The sequence below is a fragment of the Crocodylus siamensis genome, chromosome 2 (genome assembly GCF_052110815.1).
Source record: "Crocodylus siamensis isolate JL-2025a chromosome 2, ASM5211081v1, whole genome shotgun sequence".
Classification (NCBI taxonomy): Eukaryota; Metazoa; Chordata; order Crocodylia; family Crocodylidae; genus Crocodylus; species Crocodylus siamensis.
Window position 1 is genome coordinate 171,414,627 of NC_143396.1, and position 16,870 is coordinate 171,431,496.

Sequence of the window (16,870 nt, forward strand, 5' to 3'; positions counted from 1 at the left end):
TCAGACACTGAGTATGCAGCAGCCTGATACTACTGCACAATGCATTGCATGGCAAAAACTGTGCTGAGATGCTACTGCGCAGTAGTATCAGGCTACTGCACAGTAGCATCACTTAAAAGGCATCTGTTGGTGCTACTGCACAGTAACTGCAGTTACTGTGCATTTATTTAGTACTTGCTTATTAGGGCTGGACAAAGTTTTGGTCACTGATTCGATTTAGCGACCAAATCGCCAAATCTTTAATTTTTCTGAATTGAATCAGAACCCTCCAGATCAATTCAGAGAGATTTGGAAAGATTTGATGATTTGGACATTTTAAACTTTAACTTTAAATGTTTTTTCTACATACCTCAAGGTACCAGGCGGCTTATGAATGCTGAGATGGTGGGACAGATGGAGCGTCCTATGGGAGCGCAGCGGGGGATCCCCAGCACGCTTGGCAGTAGACCTAGAAGTGGACCACAAGTACTTCCGGTCCACTTCTGGGTCCACCGCAGAGTGCGTGGGGGACCCCCACCCTCGGCCCAGCGACTGATACCTCCTGGGTCTGGGAGAGTACCCAGGGCCCTCCCACAGCCGATCGTCAAGCCGGGGTGCTGCACAGGAGGGGTGCCCCACACGCTTCTGGGTTCGCCACCAAGCATGCGTAGGGCCCACCTGTGTTCCTGTGGGATACTCCATCTGCCCCACCATCTCAGCGTTCACAAGCTGTGCCTGGTACCTCAAGGTATATAGAAAAAATATTGAAATCTTTCTATGGCCGAATCACTGATTCTCCGAATCTGCATTGAATCTTCAGATTCAGATTCAATTGACTCAAAACATGACAGTCATCCAAATCAACAAATAGAATCACCGTCCCTTATTGAGGCCAAATCCGAATCAAATATGGCCCTTTTGCACACCCCTATTGCTCATACTAGTACTAAATAAATGAGCAGTAACCACCCTGAAGTAGTGTCTCATGTAGATGCACTCTGAATATGAATTTGATATATCCAAAGTCACATAGGAAGTCTGTGGTGGGGTAGGGATTTAAATCAGGGTTTCTCACATACCAAGAAACCACCTTAGGCACTGGGCTACATTCAGTTGATGATTCTAACCCTGATTATAATCCCAAATCCAAAATAACTTCAAATTTAAGACTGCCACCCAATAATTAGATTCTATGCATGAAAATGTATACATCTTTTATAATGTATTTATTTGAATGTAACATGAGCTTTTTTTCACCCAGTCAGCATGGGAAAAAAAGTCCTTCATCTTCTTTGCGTACCAGCAAACCCTTCCAACCCTCATCAGCATCACGTACATTGTCTATCATTAAACTGCTGCTAGAAGAAGTATATCCTTAAGAAAACCAACTATGATGTTAGCAGAATGCAGTCCAGACTAAGCATGCCTATAAAACACTTGGCCCACAATGAGCAAACACAGTGATGGGAAACTTTTTTTAGCCTCTCCCCCAAGAAGAAACAACCACTGGGCCCAAAGGCATTTTTACACCAAGCCAGCACTCAGAGAGATCAGAGCAAGACCCAACTCCCCATGCCAAATGCCCATGGGAACCCACCACAAGGACAGACTGGCACAGCCCATCTGAATAAGATACTATTTCCATTGTGCTCTGTCCCCTTCTGGACCAACTCTTTTACAAGTCAGGGTGAACCACTATGTCCCAGGGAGCCAAATAATAAACAGGACTTACTGGCAGAACTGGACGACGAGCACGCGACGCAGACGGAAAGACCCGCGCGGCGCATCAGCCGCCTTTTTGTACAGATACGCCCAGCCAGCAAAGTTAAAAGCAGCAGCTGCGGCCGCGGAAGGGGCAGATAGCCCCACGAGTGAGCAGTTACTGGCTCCACCAGCGAGAGTAGCGGATAGCCCCAGGGGAGAACAGCCACCAGTTCTGCCGGTGAGAGAGGCAGCAACTGTGACGGCTGAGGAGGTGGAAGAGGCGCTGAAGGGGCAAAGACAGACGGCGTGGCGGGAGGCTGCTCAGGACGAGGAAGGAGCAGGAAGCGTAGCCACAGACGGCACAATGGAGCACAAGATAGACGGCAGTGTGGTCCACAGGGGGAGTGCCAGAGTGACGCTGCATAGGCTCAGCCTCACAAAGGGGGAGAAACCCTTGGAGAGCCCCGAGAGAGTGCAACCAGGCGGGTGTCACTGCCACATCATGGGGCAGTGAGCCGAGGGAGGCACCAGCGAGGCTAGGGCTTTAAACTAGGCTCGTCGGGGGAGGGGGAAGATGAGGGCGGAGGAGACGATGAACTACCAGGCCCAGCAACAGCCAGCGAGCCCAGACCAATGGTCAAAAGGGAGAAACAGGTAAGTGATGGGGGACGGGGCATTGCTGAGACTAGGGGGTCAGTGGGCACAACCGTTGGAGGCCTCAAATGCCTCTACACGAATGCTCGAAGTATGGGGAAGAAGCAGGAGGAACTCGCCCTCCTCCTAACTGTCACCAGCCCTGACATAGTGGGGATCACAGAAACGTGGTGGGACTCATCGCATGACTGGGCAGTGAGTGTCAAGGGCTATAGGCTATACAGGAGGGACAGGATAGGAAGGAAAGGTGGAGGAGTAGCACTCTACATCAAGGAGGAATATACTTCCTCATCAATTAGCAAGGGGGTAGAGGGGGGGCACTCTGAGGTGCTCTGGGTTAGAGTAAAAGGCAGTCCAGGGGATAGAGACTTAACGGTGGGAGTCTACTATAGACCTCCCAACCAGGGAGAAGAGCTCGACCAGGAATTCTTAGGTCAGCTCACAGAGGCAGTGAGGGCTAAGGATGGGGGACCTGAACTTCCCAGACATCTGCTGGGAAGAGCAGTCAGCCAAGTCTGACCGCTCACGTCGGTTCTTAGCCAGAGTGCAGGACCTCCATCTAACCCAGGAGGTGCACAGCCCCACCAGGGGAGACGCCTTGTTGGACCTGGTGCTGGCCACGGGTGACGACCTGGTGAGGGGGCTGCGGGTGATGGGCCACCTGGGAGACAGTGATCTTCGCTTGCTGGAATTCACCATCCAGCGTAAGGTGGCAAAGGGCTGCAGCAAGGCAACAGCCCTAGACTTTAGGAGGGCTGACTTCAACAAGCTAAGGAGGATCGTTGGGGAAGCACTGAGGACCCAGAGGGGAAGGGAGCCAGATGTCCAAGGTGAGTGGTTGCTCCTTAAGGAGACGATCCTCCATGCCCAAAGGGAGGTAATCCCAACAAGGGTCAAAGGGAGCAGGAGGGCACATAAACCCCCATGGCTCACTAGGAGCATCCGGGAATGTCTCCTTGCTAAAAGGGAGGCATACACCCAATGGAGGGATGGGGTCATCACCAAGAAGGACTATGTTACAGTCGCCCGAGGATGTAGGGGGGCAGTCAGGAAGGCCAAGGCAGAGATGGAGATAGGACTAGCTTCCCGGATTAAGGACAATAAGAAGTCCTTCTTCAAATACCTAGTGGGTAAAAAGAGGGTCCCGGGTAATGTGGGGCCCCTGCAGGACACGATGGGCAACTTAGTCGTCATGCCAGATGACAAAGCTAACATATTTAACGATTTCTTTGCCTCTGTCTTCCTAAGTAGGGACCAGTTCAGCCACCTCCCTGCTGGGCCCCCCTCGGGCCCCGGGAGAGACACGCCTGGGCCAGGGGTTAGCGAGGAGTTAGTTAGGGTACTTCTGGAGAGGCTGGACGTGTTCAAGTCCGCTGGTCCGGACGATCTTCACCCTAGGGTTCTACAGGAACTGGCCGAGGTCATTGCGGGACCCCTGGCGCGGCTCTATGAGCACTCGTGGTGCTCTGGTGAGGTGCCGGAGGACTGGAAGAGGGCCAATGTGGTCCCTATCTTCAAAAAGGGAAAAAAAGAGGACCTGGGAAATTACAGGCCAGTTAGTCTTACCTCAATCCTGGGTAAGCTCTTTGAAAAAATTATCCTGGCACACATCCAGGAGGGCCTTGCGGGGAAATGCATGCTCAGGGGCAACCAACATGGGTTCATCAGTGGCAGGTCTTGTCAGACCAACCTGGTGGCCTTTTATGATCAGGTCACCAAATCATTAGACGCAGGGGTTGCTGTGGATGTAGTCTTTCTGGACTTCCGGAAGGCTTTCGACACTGTCTCTCACCCTGTCCTCATCAAAAAGCTGGGAGACTGTGGTGTTGATACCCACACAGTCAAATGGGTCGCTAACTGGTTGGAGGGCCGCACCCAGAGGGTGGTAGTGGATGGGTTCTTCTCGACCTGGAAGGACGTGGGCAGTGGGGTTCCGCAGGGCTCGGTCCTCGGGCCCGCACTGTTCAACATCTTCATCAGTGACTTGGATGAGGGGGTAGAAAGCACCCTGTTCAAGTTTGCTGATGACACTAAGATGTGGGGGGATGTGGGTGCACTAGAAGAGTGCAATAGGCTAGAAGCTGACCTTGACAGGTTGCAACGGTGGGCGGATGAGAATAGGATGGGGTTTAACACTGATAAGTGCAAGGTGTTGCACATGGGGAGGAAGAACCGGCACCACACTTACAGGTTGGGGAACTCCCCTCTTGCCAGCACGAGACGGAAAAGGATCTTGGAGTCGTCATTGACTCCACGATGAACATGGGCCGGCAGTGTGGGGAGGCAGTCAAGAAGGCCAACCGTACCCTGTCATGCATCCACAGATGCATCTCGAGCAGGTCCAGGGAGGTGATCCTCCCCCTCTATGCGGCACTGGTCAGGCCGCAGCTGGAGTACTGCGTCCAGTTCTGGGCGCCACACTTCAAGAGGGACGTGGACGATATGGAAAGAGTTCAGAGGAGGGCCACTCGTATGATCAGGGGTCAGCAGGGCAGGCCTTATGAGGAGAGGCTATGGGACCTGAACCTGTTTAGCCTCCACAAGAGAAGGTTAAGGGGGGACCTTGTGGCCTGCTACAAACTGGTCAGGGGGGATCAGCAGGTATTGGGGGAGTCCCTGTTCCCCCGTGTGCTGCCAGGAGTGACCAGGAATAACGGTCACAAGCTGGCGGAGGGTAGGTTTAGATTAGATATTAGGAGGCGCTACTTCACAGTCAGGGCGGCTAGGGCCTGGAACCGGCTTCCAGGGGAAGTGGTGCAGGCTCCTAGCCTGGGGATTTTTAAAAGGAAGTTAGATGAGCACCTTGCCGGAGTCATCTGACCCCGGTGCTCTTTCCTGCCAAGGCAGGGGGTCGGACTAGATGATCTACCTAGGTCCCTTCCGACTCTAGCTACTATGAAACTCTCAAGCCACAGCCCCCTGGTCCTGCTGGTATCCCTCACTCCCAATACATACCCCCCCTCAGGTGCCCCAAGACTAGAGCCTGAAGCCCCCTTCCTCACCCCTCCAGCAGTGCCTGAGCCCTGGCTGCCACTCACAGGGAGGCCACAACGCGGGGCCCAGATCCCTGCCCCCCTGCCCCTGTCCCCTCCCCCATGGGCAACATGGCCAAAGCGGAGCTCATTGTTGGAGGGGGATGTGGGTCGCCTGCTATGGGCTTGGGGCTCCCTGTTGTGCTGCCCTTCCTCCAGGCCTCTGCAGCCCTGGAGGCAGGACCTGGCACCAGAGACAGCACTGTGCTGTGACCCCATCCACTGGTGTTGCGACCCCATTTGGGGTCGCGACCCACAGCAGTAGAACTGCTGCTCTATGGGGTGCAGACAGACCTGGCAGGCCTGCATCTCATCTGCATATAAATTTCTGGAGGGTCCCAGCACTTGGGACAAGACCACCTGAGTCCAGTCATGAGCGGGGGTTAATTAGCAAATGAATTCTTTGTGAGGGGCATCTGAATTACAGACCCATGCTGAGCAGTGGCTAGGCTGCAGAGTCATCATGACTTGAAATGCTTTTGGCTCTGCTGGGGCCCAGCCCAGTGAACTATTGTGATAAGTCATGACCCTTTGGCTCTGAGCAAATATCATGGGCTGCTTGCAGATGTTAAAAGAAAAAATAAAAAAACGCTTTACCAGAAGCAGCCATTACTTTGACTCAGCTTCACAGCATCTGATTGCTATGATTTCTATGGTTTGTATGTTCTGTATAGATCGGGCACTTCAGTGGGGCTTTTTGGTTCTTTTATCTAAAGCTGAGTCAATTAGCTATTTAAATAAAAGCATAAAAAAGCCCCACTAAAACACCCAATCTATACAAATGTCAAGTGAGCCAGGTCCAGTGAAGGTGCTGCTTTTTCTGGGATTGCACTGGACTTGACATGGCATTCACTGAGTTTAAAGTGCCATTTTGTTTTGTTTTTTCACATCTGCAAGCAACCATGATGCCCAGCTTGTACTATGTATAAGTAGGCACAAAAATGGTGTTTACAAATGGGTTTATGGAGTATGTGCTGAAACTTGTAGCAGTTTGTGACAAGTTAAAATGTACCATCTCAGGATGAACTTATCCATAGTAATTTGTACATGCAAAGTACTGTCAGTATGCCTATTGTAAAGTCAAGTGTTTTTTTGGTCCCTTGCATTTCAAATTAAGTAGGGGGGAAGGGAGGGACAAGAAACTGCTGTGGTTCTGACTCTGGCCCTGACCCAGAATCAGGGCTAAAGTCAGACCTACAGGAGTCTCCTGTTCCCCTCCGCTCGTCCCTGGCAGCTTCTGCCTTACCCTCTGCTCCTTTCCTCACCTTACTATTAGATTTCATAGATTTCATAGACATTAGGGCTGGAAGGGAGCTCAGAAGATCATCGAGTCCGGCCCCCTGCCCCAGGGACAGAAAGTCAGCTAGGGTCAAAGGATCCCAGCAAGATGAACATCCAAATGTCTTTTGAAGGCATTCAAAGCAGGTGCTTGAACCAACTCCGGTGGCAGTCTATTCCAAACCTTGGGGGCTCGGACAGTAAAGAAGTTCTTCCTTATATCCAGTCTGAAACTGTCATGGAGGAGTTTGTGACCATTTGACCTTGTCATCCCTTGGGGTGCTCTGGTGAACAAATGTTCCCCCAAATCCTGGTGAGCACCCCTTATAAACTTATAGGCGGCCACCAGATCACCCCTGAGACTGTGCTTTTCCAGGCTGAAAAGCCCCATGGCTCTCAGCCTTTCATCATAAGGTCTGTTTTCCTGACCTCTGATCATGTGCATGGCTCTCCTCTGGACTCTCTCAAGCTTTTCCACATCCTTTTTGAATTGTGGAGCCCAAAACTGGATGCGGTACTCCAGCTGCAGCCTCACCAAGGCCGAATACAGCGGGAGAATAACATCCTGGGGTTTGCTTGAGAAGCATCTATGGATGCAAGCCAGTGTTTTGGTCACTTTACTAGCCGCAGCATCACATTGCAGGCTTGTGTTCATCTTGTGGTCAATCATGACCCCCAAGTCCTTTGTGTCTGTAGTGCTGACCAGCATAGCACTGCCAAGCCTATAAGCATGCTGCAGGTTTTTCTTCCCATGGTGGAGAACCTTGCAGTTTTCCATGTTAAAAACGATCAGGTTCTCATCTGCTGATTTCCTGAGCCTGTCAAGGTCAGCCTGAATCACCTTCCTGCCCTCAGGTGTGGATGCTTTACCCTACAGTTTAGTGTCGTCAGCAAACTTGATACCAGTCCACTTTTGATACCAATGTCCACATCATTAATAAAGATGTTGAATAGTGATGGCCCAAGGACAGAGCCTTGAGGGACCCCACTGGCCACAGCACACCACGACGATTGACTTCCATCAACCACCAGCCTCTGGGTCCTACCGTGGAGCCAGTTCCCCAGCCAGCAGATCGTGGTGAAGTTGAGGCCACAGTTGGCCAGTTTTGCCAAGAGGTGATCATGGGATACCAGATTGAAGGCTTTTTTAAAGTCAAGATATACAACATCAATCTCTTCTCCCTTGTTCAGGTGATAGGTCACCTGGTCATAAAAGGAAATAAGATTGGTCAAGCACGACCTACCTGCAACAAACCCTGCTAGGTTTCCCTCAGGATGCTGCCAGTCTGTTAAGAATGGCCTCTTTGATAATCTTTTCTAAGACCTTCCCTGGGCTAGAGGTGAGGCTTAGGGGCCTGCAGTTTGCCGGATCCACTTTCTTCCCTTTCTTAAAGATAGGCACCACACTGGCCTTCTTCCAGTCTTTGGGCACTTCACCAGAGCACCAGGAGTTCTTGAAGATCCGTGCCAGGGGCTGAGCTATGATGTCACCCAGCTCCTTGGGTACCCTGGGGTGTAAACTGTCAGGGCCAGCTGACTTGAAGGTATCCAGCCTTTCAAGGTGTTCCTTCACAAGGTCAGCATTGATGGAGGGTAAGGAATCACCCTCACCCAGGTGTTCCCGTCCCGTCCCGTGTTGTGGTCAAGGGGAGAACAGCCAGGGCAGGATTTGACAGTAAATGGAGGCAGGAAGGCTGAAGAGGGAAGAAATCAGGAGGGCAGAAGGCAAGGGAGCTATCTGACCTATCCCCAGCCAACTGATCCCCCGCCCCCACCCACTAGTTTATTTTCTGTAGCAATGTAGCAATGTGAGGAGGAAGATTTCAAGACGACCTTCCAAAAATTAGATACTGCACCTGGAAAATTATAATAAATTTATATTTTTTTCATATATAGGATCTAACTATTGGAAGTCATCTTATATTCAGGCTTTTCTTATATCTAGGTAAATATGGTAATTTTCCAAGTCTATAACCTAATTATTGGAAGGTCACTTTCAATTCATCCCCCCCCATCTCTGCAGTGGATCAAGCAGCTGTAGGGGGGTAAGCGGTAGGGGGCGGATTCAAATGGCCTGCCCCGTCCACCCTGCCACCTGTCCCCCTAGTACTTGCTCTCTCTGCTGCTTGTCATCCTGTTCCTGTGCATCATAGCCCCCCCTTCTCCTGCACCTTGGTACCTACCCCACTCCTTTTCCCCACTGCCTGCTCCTCCATGTCTGCACTCCCTGGCACCTGCCCACCACTTTTCCCTCCCTCCCACTCCTGGTTCTGCAATCTCCCCTATGCATGGGCCACACCTGTCCCTCCTGCCTTTTCTCCCCAGGCACTATAGCTGGATCCAGAGTCAGAGCTATCACTACAGTGTGTCCAGGTCGGGGCTGGAGCAACGATGTGCTCCATGCCCCTGTCCAGAATACATACAGAGGATAACCAGTGGCAGGGACGGAAGGCGGGGGCAGGCAGAAGGGAAGTCCAGCAGGGAAGCAGGCATGGGAGTGCAAGCAGCAGGCAGTGGCTGTGACTCCAATTCTGACCCTGAGTCAGGGCCAAAACTGTAATCACAGCAACCCCTTCCCTCCAGCTTGTAGCTTGTACTTAAATCCAAGAGAAAGGGCTTTTTTCTCTATTTTAAATGGAAAAAACATATCTAATCTTAGATTTGAGTAAATACAGCTCTCTAATAAACATTTTTGAAATCACAGAATTTAGGAATTTGGGAAGGAAATCTATGAATCATATTCTTAAAATGATAATGGGCTTGTTTGTGAAGGACGCTGATTAATAACTCTGCCCAATGGCAGTAGTGTTATTTCAGAATAATTGTGTTATTAAGCAAGTTCATTCACATTACATTCTCATTTTGGGAAATCCATGATTAAAATAAGAGAAAAACAACATTCTTCTGACCTTCTGACATCCAAACACCACTAAATCCATTAATAAAAACCATCTCCACCCACTTCCCAGAATGAAAAATGGTGAGGGGATGGAAGGATCCAGTGGAACCAGATTTGCACCATCTGAGCGCTTCTGGTGTTCTGAATTTCATCAGTTTTCTAACGAATATTACTTTAAAATGAATGTCTCCTCTGTATAGACACTTTTCATACTGCCCTTAAAATGATTCCTGCTCCTCCTCCTACTTTTGCAGTGCAATTGAAAAACACATAGCTTATAAGAATGAGCTGTATGGGACAGGTTAAAGTACAAGCAGGTACAAGTTGGAGATTCATAGGCTGACATCTATCAACCAAAAATTGTAACTCAATCCATAATAGGTTACCGGTTAACATACCCCAGATATAAAGATGAACTGACATAAGGAAGTCCATGTTGTTACTGGAGTGATTTATTTGTTAAGGAAGCTAGGAAAGGAATCAGAAAAAAATTCTATTTTTACCCATTGATTTCATTGAGGTTTGATAGCAGTTCTGGATGTTTGTCCCCAACATACAATCAAGAGGCAGGAGAACCAGTGAAACATTTTTTCTTTAGCACTATCTTTTTTTCTAGGAAGGTCCTCTGTGTTTGATGCCATACCACTCAGCTGTATAGATTAGTATTAGCCCTTTAAGGAGAGGGTGAGAAAGGAGGGCTCTACTTTATTGTACTAAAAAGAGAAAGCAGTATATTTAGAAATTTCTGTCTTCCATTAGGGAAGCAAATGGACTAGGGAACCTGCTAATGTCCCCACCAGACCTATTTTCTGTAATCTCTGTAAATAAAAGGAATGACATTCTGTCCAAAGCTGAACAATAGACATTTTTTTTTTTATGAAGAAAACTGAGCAGGAAGGCAAAGATCACTCTAAATGTGATTCAGCTATAGAGTGGCTCCTTGTTTCCAGGGAGGTTGGAAGGTGTGAGATGAAGATACAATATCAGGCAGTGATCAACCCCCATAAAAGCATCAAGGTGAAACAACTGAGCCAAATGTCACGTGCAGGTAAAATGTGCCTTCTGGTTGGTTCAGGTTGGCCCTGCTTACTAGGATGTAGCCATCTGCTCAAGTCCCGGAGCATGACATAGAATTATAGGCTAAGTCTACATGACACATTGACTGCGCAGTAGCCTGTGACTACTGCACAGTAGCACTGCATGGCAGAAAGTGTGATCCGCTGCTACCGCGCAGTAGTCGCAAGCTCCTGCGCAGTCATCGTCACAAAAAAGCGGTTCCTCGGTGTGACTGTGCAGTAACTCTGGTTACCACACACAGAGCAGGGGAACCACGGCAGCCAGCATCCTGCCTCTATGAATCATTGACTGCAGAGGCCTGAAACCTTGGAAATAAAGAGGGTATGTTTGTAGGGTGCCAGTACATCATGATGTGGAACTGAGTATCTGGTGCTGGTGTCAAGGCATGTATAGAAAAATAAGCTGCATGCAGGCAAAGCCTAACACACCCTGGGCTCGGGCTTTGCTCAGCTGCTCACTGATTTCTCTCTGCTTCTAGATAATGTCCCTGAAAGACACCAGATGTGTTTCCACCACCGGAGACAAGCTCTCCCACTCTTGATGATCTGTGGCTGCTGTTGTGGGAACCCTGCCAGCCTGGATCTTGCCATCTCCCCACCAAGACTCTCCCTCCCAGGGAACGGGGGTGGGAAGTCATCACATTCAGGGTCCACCCATGGGCCCTACAGAGGGACCACCTTGCTCTCTGCATGAGCTCCTGAAAGGGACACGGCCCTGTGACACCAAGTGAACGGGGGAACAGACAGAAGAGCTTCCCAAAAGCACCTCTGGGGGCACTTGCTGAGAAGACCCCTGCTGCTCTGCGGGGCGAGGATGGGCACTGCTCTCTCTCTCTTTCTCTCTTAGCCGGCCACGACACTGGTGGCAGCTTGGAAACCGTGCTGCTTCCTCTGCCCCCCTGGGTCCCACGACAGCATCCTGCCCTGCACAGCATGGAAACACCACGTATCTGGGTCCAAGGAGGCCGTTCACCTTCAACCCTCCCAGGGATAACTGCTCTTCTGGTGCAGTTTAACACCCACCAAGGGGTTGGGGCTTAAAGCCCACTTGATGGAAACAGGAGGCCCCCCCCAGCTCGCTCCTGCGACCACATGGCTGCGGGCAGGTGAAACTCGGGGGCCTGCAAACTCCGAGCCTGCACACGCATGGGCCTGTGCGTAGGGTGCCTGCCAAAGCAGTTGGGAAATATCTGACGCCCCTGGTGGGGGTGCCACCTGTAGGGCCACTTCTGGGTCGGACTGACTCACAGATTTGGACGTGATTTGGCCTGGAAAACCAAACATTTCTTTAAAAAAAAGCCAGCTGATGATCCCTCCAGGCCCCCGCACCCAGATGTTGGTGTCACTGGGCATAACCCTGGGTAACTCAGAAGGATGGAAGACCACAAGTGTAGACGAAGTCCTTCTGCTCCAGGCTCAGACGAGCCAACCCCCCCCCCCCCTTGCCCAACCTTTGTAACGCTTTCTATGGCGCCTGCAATCTCCTGTCCTTCTGGAAAGCAGGCGAGCTAAAACTGTTATCTGTGGAATGCAAGGGCACCGCTGGGAGAGAGAAAGGAGGAGGGAAAGGGGGGCCAGCTAGTGGAAAATCACTGCCAGCGAAACTGACCGGGGTATAAAGATCCCGCTGTTGCAGGGTTAAGCGCGCAGGATTTGAGACCATACAGTCTCCCTGTGCCTTTTACTTGAGCTCAAATAAACTCTGTCTGCTTCTCCCCCCAACGTGTTTATTTGGCGCGACGCACACCGGGCAACGAACCCAATTGTTGCCTCCCTCGGCACCTCGTGCCGGCAGCGCAGAGAAGCAACGACGTTGCCCTGCCCCTCCCCCCAGCCCCGCCGCCTCACCGTGGCGTCCTGGCCGGCGTAGTGGCTGATGACGCGGGCGCCGCCCGGGTGCCGCCGGTGGAAGTGGCTGATGTCGTAGACCTTCCTGTGGATCACCAGCCAGCGCGGCTGCGGCGGCTGCCCCCGGCCCGTGCGCGCCGCGATCTGCTCCCACGTGAAGCGCCGCCCGGCGGAGCCCCCCTCTGGGCCCGGCTGCGGCTGCGGCTCCGGCTCCGGCTGCGGCTTGGGACCCCTGAGCGGAGCCATGTCCTCCCCCCGCCCCCCAGCGCTCTGTCACGCCAGCGCCGAGGCTCGGAGGCGCCTCTGCCCGTCCAGACCCGCGTGCCGGGCTGGGGGATGGCCCCGCACCGCTCTCTAATCGCGCCTCCGGCGGGCCGGGCCGCCCGGGCACGCCCCGTCGTCAGCGCTTGCCTCTGGCCCTTGCAAAACCCGACTCAGACCTCGCCCCCAGTCGCGGCGTGCGGCGCTGCCCCCGGGGCGAGGGCCCGCCAATGCTCCGCCGAGCCCGATCCTCCCTGCGCAGCCTCCTGGTCCCCGGCCAGTCACCCGAGACATTTGAGACTGAAGGTCTCCAAGTGGCAGGCTTCATACTTAATATTCATGCCCGCTTTTGCTCGGGGGAGAGGCTGCTCCCTGCCCGCCAGCTCCCTTCTCCCCGCTGCTTCTGAAGCTGAAGATGCATGCATTGGGGTCTGAGTGCAGCAGAGGGGCACCTGGTGCCATAGTCAAGGTCTCTTCCTGAGGAACACAGTGCCCGAAACGTGTGCTGGGTTTGTTTGTTCTCCCCCCCCCGCCCAATGTCTTGCAAATACTCTGCACGAGTTAATGCCCTGTTTGCACCTGCAGCTATACTGTCTGGCTGCCAAGCCCCAGGGCCACTCTTAAAGAAGCAGCCTGCCTGGTCCTTCTCGGTCTGGCAATCAGGCCAAGTCAAGCAAAGCAACCTGTGCTAGCCTTCTGAGTGCATGGCTGAGTGCCACTGCAAGCCTTTCCTGAGACACCCTGAAAATGGCACTGAGGCAGGCGCTCAGGGCCTCTCTGTTCTGTCTACACTACCTACCAGCTGAGCATATGCACAGATGGGAAAGAGTTCGCAGGTTTGGCTTCTCAAAGTAGTCCTGGGTTCAGCTGGGAGGTGGTATAGGCATGGTTCAAACCATTAGGGTGGGCATCTAAATAGCATTTTTGGCACTTATTCACAGATAGGAAATGCTACTCCTGGACATGTAAGCGTTCACATGCAGACAGCTACATGTACACACAGACTGGGCATATGCAGTAGGCTTCCCACTCTGTGTACACACCCATTATGGATGAGTAGCACTAGCAGCATCTATGGCCTCAGAGGCATAACTGAGAGGAGGAGGAAAAAGAGCCTGCCCCCACTTTCCCCCCAGGAATTGATTAGGGCACTCCCCTGGGGAGCTGGACTGAGGGTTGCTTAGAAAGGGTTTGAACCTGGGTTTCAGCTACCTCCTTAGTACAGTGCTTTAGCTGGTCCTAACCACATTAGCTGGTCCTAACCATCTGGTACTCCTTTTGAAACTGAGCCTTTGCCCCTGGAATTTAATATAGTCACTGGAAAAAAGTGGAAAAGATTCTACCTTACTAGGAACAAGGCTCCAGAAGAGAACCCTGGGCCCCTTGTCTTCCAGGACAGGAGCTACCACGCTAAGGTGAACACACCCTCTGCTTTGCTCCCTTCCCCCTGGCCTCACATACATGCCGCTCATTGCTGCCAACTTCAAAAGAAACACTGGACACAGGCAGCAGCGACACGTGGAGGGTGCACGGGTGTGCACCCCCCCTGAGAGCACTGGTGCACCCCCTCCCAGCCAGCACTCCCTACTTAGGCAATGGGCAGGGGGGCAGGCAGGAGTGCCGGTGCCTCCCATGTGAGTGATGGCTGGGGTGTGGGGGCACCAGGAGAAGTGCGGCTGGCACTTCCGGGTGCCCTGCTCGCTCTTCCCCCTGGGCTGCTGACTGGCTACTGGGGAGGGGGGGACACATGCCTCCCCCCCTCCCACCCCCAACTCAGGAGGTACCAGTCATCCATGGAGACATCTCTGCGTGATCCCTGACCTATGGTGTGGGGGTTTATGTGTTACACTAGAAAGTCAAAAAGACTTACGCTGTACTCCGTTCTGTGCCAGAAGTACAGTTTATGACCTCATAAACAAGTGCCTTAAGCTCTCAGATACTGGGACTAAAACATCAAAGGGCCTTCTTTCAATTGTCTACATGTCCAGGAATGGAATTCCTTCCTGTATGTGAATGCCAAAAGTGTCATGTAGATGATTTAAAAACTGGCACTTCATTGAAAAGAAAGAAATAGAATTCCACCTTTACTTTGAAATCCTATCTATAAGCCTTAACTATTAAAATCAAGACCTTAAATTAAACTCTTGAAACAAATCAGGAGACAATGAAGGCCAAACAACACAGGTGCAGTGTCCTCTCTAAGTGAAAGGTTGTTCAATAATTAGAAAGTCACAGTCTGTCATAGAGGAAATTTTCTGAATGGTTTTAAATACTAGCACACTGCTCCTACCCAGCGGGTACTACAGCAAAGAAGTGAAAAAGGTACTGTGTAGCAAGGTCCTCATAGTAAAATAATATTAGAAGGCACCTCAAGAAGTCATGTGTCTGAAGCCCTGTTCAAGGGAAAAGTACCCCTGTTTAAACCATCCTATCTGAGAAAAGTTTACAAATGTATGGCAGTATACAAGCAACAACAACAACAACAGTAATAATAATAATAATAACCTATTGGTAACATCTGGTCATTCAGAAGCAGCTAACAAAATCTATAGTTTTAAACCAAAGTCAAGTCCACGTATTGCCAGAATTGCTTTATTAACTTCTTCCTCATTAATTTTCTTCTCAAGAGCAAGGTTATATACTGGGTTATGTTAATAGCAATGCTGATGTCAACTGGTGATCCCTCAAGCAGAAGCCTGACATTGTCTTTTTTTATTTTTCCCACAAGCTGCTGTCATCAGATCTGGTGTCTGTGAGCTTGAGCATGCATGGATTCTGCAGTGAAGACTGCTTGCAAACTGAGTCATCAAAGAGTTTAGTTAAACACAATCAGCACATGAAAAAGCAGACTGCAGCTGAATTTACTGGGTCAAAAATCATATTATTAGATGAACACCACCAGAACAAAATAGTAAGATTGCAGAGCATAGTGTGGGAAAGGAGCCATAGCACTGATTCATTGATAATGACCTTAAACTCTATTCTCAGCATTAGATTGACTTCTGCTTCCTGTTTCTATACTGAAGCCTCAGGTAGTGTAAATTGATGTAGGTCATCTGATTTATCAGTTGAGTATCTGGTTGTTTTCTGTTTTTCAATGAACATCATTTTTATCAAAATTTTCCAACCAGCCCTCACTCTTAGGTGATACATGCAAAGAAAACTGATTTGTGTATTAAGGAAAGTAGAGTTCTGTAGCATATTGCATAAATCAAGAAAATAATAATGGAAAGTCCCAGGAAAGTAGACACAATCGGGCTCAGAAGCAAGAGGATATTAAAGGTGGTGCAGACACAGCTACACGCAATGAGGCTGAGACTATAATTGACATGCCTCCAGAGTGAGGCTAAGTTGGTCAAATGCAGCTCTGCAAGGAAGGAAATGGTGATGGCTCTATTGACTTTTATAAAGTTGCACTCACTCACTTCAGCAAAGAATGTGAGCCTATATAAATCTATTTTATCTTAATTCAGAATTTTAGAAAAAAGAACACTTGGTCAACACCTGAGCTTAAGGACCATAAATAATAGAAAGGCAAATAATTAAAACATTAATAATTAAAACATTTATTTTACTAACAGGCTATCTTCTGGTGAGCTGAAAGTATGTAACATTTAAAGTGACATAAAGGAAGCCTAAAACAAGAAAGCAGAAATATTAAATATTCAGCAACTGCTGAAATGACCCATATTTAGCTGTTTTCTGACTGATTAGCAATTTTAATGCACATATTCACCATGGGGGGACTGATATTTCCCACATATTTTCTTGGTCAGATAAAAAAAGATATTACAGTCAAACTTTCTAAGACTATTACAATGTTATTACTACTTTTTTTTCTTTCTTTCCTGACTATGAAGTTAAGACACTTCCATAATTTAAATGCAAGTATAACATAGAGAGTGGCTAAGGTATTTGGATGTCTCAATACTTATTTTGAAACTTCCATGTAACTTTCTAAACAACAGAATCTTCTTCTTTTTCTAATCTCTGTCCTTCCCTCCCTCCTACACACTCCCAATTTGGAAAAAAAAAAACAAAAGCAAAAAATCTAAATAAAAAGAGAACCCCACCCAATTCCTAACCATCTTAGGCTAAGCATTCACACCAGTATTATATATTTATTTATTAGATTTTTC

At 49.9% G+C, this 16,870-nt stretch overlaps 1 protein-coding gene across 1 annotated transcript in view; it reads right to left on the minus strand.

Moving 5' to 3' along the window:
* The window catches only part of LOC149871305 (acyl-CoA (8-3)-desaturase-like), a 38,229-nt gene extending 25,228 nt beyond the window's left edge, over window positions 1-13,001 (minus strand). The window contains exon 1 of the mRNA XM_090032287.1: window positions 12,471-13,001. Within this exon, the coding sequence (XP_089888413.1) occupies window positions 12,471-12,716 (246 nt within the window). The 5' untranslated portion in view covers window positions 12,717-13,001. The remainder of the gene's footprint in view (window positions 1-12,470) is intronic.
* Window positions 13,002-16,870: the final 3,869 nt, after the last annotated feature.